Source organism: Octodon degus, unplaced genomic scaffold, assembly GCF_000260255.1.
Source record: "Octodon degus isolate 3935 unplaced genomic scaffold, OctDeg1.0 scaffold00126, whole genome shotgun sequence".
Classification (NCBI taxonomy): domain Eukaryota; kingdom Metazoa; phylum Chordata; class Mammalia; order Rodentia; family Octodontidae; genus Octodon; species Octodon degus.
Window position 1 is genome coordinate 4,614,583 of NW_004524702.1, and position 4,022 is coordinate 4,618,604.

General features: G+C 51.9%; 1 protein-coding gene across 1 annotated transcript in view; it reads right to left on the reverse strand.

Moving 5' to 3' along the window:
* LOC101579755 (serine protease 44-like) overlaps positions 1–2,186 on the reverse strand; it is a 2,971-nt gene extending 785 nt beyond the window's left edge. Inside the window, exons 1-4 of the mRNA XM_023700770.1 lie at positions 2,003–2,186; positions 1,668–1,818; positions 1,143–1,408; positions 333–493 (exon numbers count right to left, since the gene is read on the reverse strand). Of these exons, the coding sequence (XP_023556538.1) occupies positions 333–493; positions 1,143–1,408; positions 1,668–1,818; positions 2,003–2,180 (756 nt within the window). The 5' untranslated portion in view covers positions 2,181–2,186. The remainder of the gene's footprint in view (positions 1–332; positions 494–1,142; positions 1,409–1,667; positions 1,819–2,002) is intronic.
* Positions 2,187–4,022: the final 1,836 nt, after the last annotated feature.

Sequence of the window (4,022 nt, forward strand, 5' to 3'; positions counted from 1 at the left end):
AAAAAAAAAAAAAGATAATGGGCCCAAGGTAATAAGACAACAAAGACTAAAGTGCTCACCCAAGGGCAGGGCCTGCACCAAATAGGGGGCTTTAAACAGGAGCCCCAGCTCCCCACCACCAACACCCACTGCCTCTGTGCACACAACATCTGCTGGACCAGTGCAGTGGACCACCCCTAGGAGCCATGGCACCGGGCCAGCCAGGAGCTCTGTGGCTGTCAATCTTTCTACCCCATCACCTGAATACAGGTAAATGGAGTGCCTGGGATAAGCCAGGGCCAACTGCCAAGGGATCAAGGGCAGTGAAGCTCACCAAGGGCCCTGGCACTGACCTGGCAGGAATCTTTTCCGTCAACATAAGCACAAAGCCCTCCTTTATCAACCGGGTTCTGGATCGCCTTCAGCGCTTTCTTGAGGATCTTGTTACAGCTGCGATATTCAACTATGTTCACATCAGCCTCCTGAAGTTCAGTTGGTTCGTTTTCCGGCTTATCTACAGAAAGAGGATTAGGGATGAGCGGGTGTGGGTGACTTCTGCAGCACTAGAGTGGCTGTGACCTGCTCTGGGTCTCAATGCGACCTGCTCTGGGTCCCCACACAGGGATCCTCCTCCCATTGGCTCCTGTCCCCACCTGACCCTGGAGGGAGTGAGTCCCAAGCCACACCTGCGTGTAAGCCCTAAACCAAGACAGCAGAAATAAGAGCAGCCCAGGGGAAGGAAGAAAGTGTGGCCAGTCTGGGAAAGAATGACCAAGCAGGTGTCACCAAGTACCACAAGGAGGGGTGACAGGGTGTCCTGAGTATCAGGGCAGCGTCACAGACCCACAGCCACGTGAGGTCCAGAAGGACCAAATGAAGGAGACCCGAGAGTCCCACCCAGGATTGTCCCTGCTCTTCTGACAAACAGGAAGTGCCCTGTCTACTGAGGCTGGTGCTTCTGGGGAGGGACAGCTTCAGCTGAGGGACAGCTCATTACCTGAGCTAAAATGCACCCTGCATACATCCCCCAAGCCTGAGAATCCAATACAAATTCCCATAGAATGGTTCAGTTGCTCCCTACGTCCTGCTAGAAAACATGCCTCCCCTTAGGTGTGGACCACACCCAGGGCACTGGGTGGCCTCCTTTCAGGCTATTGTCTCACCGTCTTCACGTGTTTTGCCCCATCCAGTCACCCAGCACTGTGTACCAGCTGCTAACTGCAAGGCGTTGGTGGGGAGGCACACGGGCTGGATGTGCGTGGTATACTTCACAGGGAAGGACAGCAGCACCAGCGCTATGTCGTTGTAGAGTCCTCCAATGCGGGTGAATTTCTGGTGCACAACAATGTCTTTAACAGGAACTGCAACAGCCCCTGGGGCTTCATGCTTCAGGTGTGTGTCTCCAAGCTTCACCGTGTAGTCCACAATGCTGCAGAAGGAGCCTGAGGTCTAGACACCTCCCTGCCACCCCTCCAGGTGCTCCAGCCTGCCCACACTCGCTGGGTCCTCAGCCCTTTCAGCCTTCTCCTCCCCTGGATACCCACACAGAGGCTGACTGTTGTCCTGGAACACGTTAGAAATGCAAATTCTCAGAGCTCACCCTACCAGGGGCTGTCACCAAATTCAGAAGTTGAAGAAGAGGAAACTTGGAAACACAAGCATCTGGCCCAGGGCCCCTAAACACTTACTCTAATATGCAGTGGGCTGCGGTCATCACCCACCAGCTGCTGATAAGAGAGCCCCCACACACGTGTCTGCCCCGGACCTGCAGGCTGACCTGCCAGGGCCACTTCCGCTCTGGTGCTGGCTGTCCCCCGATTATCCTCCGCTGGCCACAGCCTGCAGCAGGACAGTGAGGGAAAGGGTTCAAGGCCCAGCCCCACAATGTCCCCTTTTGGAGGCCCAGGCGCCTCTGTGTCCCTAAGACAGCCCCCGCACGCCGACATCAGCGCCCACCCCGGCCCATCCTCCCTGAGCTGCGCTCTCCCACAAGCCCCCTCTAGAGCACAGACAGGGAGCTCACCTCTGGGAAGGACCTCTGGTTTCTGGGTAGCTTCTTCCATGAGGGTCTCGGACTTAGGGGAAGGGGGACCACGTGCGGAGGGCGGCGTCACTGCATCCCCGGGGTCCGCGCCAAGCTGGGGCCAGAGAAGCAGCAGCCAGAGGAGCAGGCGCAGGGAGCCGGCCATCCGGGACGCCATGGCAACTCAGAGCCTCGTGTCGCCCCCTCGTGGTGGCCGGTCCTCACCTGCGTTTGGATGAAGCAGGAAAGGGCACGCGGGAAGCCACAGCGCCCCCTAGGGGAGGGCCCGGTGCTCCTCGTGCGCAGCTCCCAGGTCTCCAGCCGCAGCCTCATTTTCAGGGCGCGTGTATTTATAGGGACTTGGGTTGGAAAACCAAGGCCTTTCTTCAAGGGAAGGAGGTTGGCCTTTCACAAGTGACAGCCTGCTAAGGTCCATTTGCAGGTAAAAGGAATGGTGAAGGATTATTACATAAAAGGAATTATTACATTTTTGAGAACCTTAAGAATTTGTTTAAGGGTCTGTATGTGAAATCTGCAGTCTTTTTTATTTTTGGTGTTGTTGTTCTTGTTGTCTTGCAGTACCGAGAGCAAACTCAGGACCTTGTAGATGCTGGTCAGGCACTTACGCTGCTGAGCTGTCTGCCAGGCCCAAATCTAGTCTTCGTAAAAATATATTTTGTTTTTGTTTTTGATTTTGTTCTGAGACAGAGTCTCTCTGTGTAATTCAGGCTGCCTTTAAACTCACTAGGTAGCCCAGGCCTGCCTCGAACTCACAGCGATCCTCCTGTCTCTGTCTCAGCTGCCCTAGTACCGAGATTACAGTGAGAGCACCACTCCCAGAGGACAAGCTTCGCGTTTGAGTCGCGCTGTCCTTGTCTCGTTTACGCCTACCCTTACTCCTTTTATCCCACCTCAACACAGCCTCGTCACACAACACCACTCAGCACTGAGAAAACCTGCACGTGGGTATGCGTGCACACACACGTGTGGAGCTGTCCAGGGCACGTGCTGAGTGGGAGAGCATGCCAGTGCCCGAAGGCTGCAGGACGGAGCATGACATCACATAACACTGTGAAATGACAGGATTTTGGAAATCAAAACCTACCTAGTGGTTGCCCAGAGTCACAGGGGCCAAGTGGTTTTCAAAAGACATCAGCACTGCGCTCCTCGTAGGTCACCCTCCACGCCTTTCCTGCTGGACAAGCTCCCCTATGCAGGCTCCGTCCAGTGTCTAAGTTCTTGCCCTGTACCCACCACCAGGCAAAACATTTTCCACAGTCTCAGCCATCTTCCTCCTTTCTGCCTGATCAATTTAATCAAATTATAGCTATATTTAAAAATAAGACTTGTTTTCTTTGTCCACTAGAGCTGTACAGGAAGCTAAGAGTCCCTCTCCTCTTAATATTTGGGCATACTGGCCTATAATTATAATATATTTTGAAAAAAATGTTAAATGAAAGATATACTAGTATACTTGGAAAGCGGATTTTTCAGAAACTATCCAAATTTTAAATATTTTCTGATCTATTGTTTCATTTATTGGTGATATTCTCTATATCAATCACCTTTAAGAAAGATGCCAACTGCACTACAGCACATGCAAAGCTCATCGGATTCACACACTCAGTCCTTCTCCGAGTTTGGAAAACGGCCACGGCTGAGGCTGTGTGAGAAAGATGGCTGTGGTCGTGTTGGTTTCCTGATGCAGAGTTTGCAAACAAAGACAAAATTTTGCCAAACTCCTCTATTTATTAATAAAATTATTTGCAAAGAATCGCATTCCTGAGGTGAGGTGTCACTGTGCAGGGCCCCTGGCACAAGTGTTTGGCACAGCAAAACACCAGATGCAACAAAATATTTTCTTCAAAAGAGTTGTCATAAGAGCTTATCTTCACGATGATGGAATAGAAAATTCCTTCCTTAACAAGAGGCACAAGGAAACACGAACAAATGTGCCCACCTCTAAAGTAAGAAGTTCAGTGCCAAATCTGTGATTTCAACTACCATTAACATTTCAGTC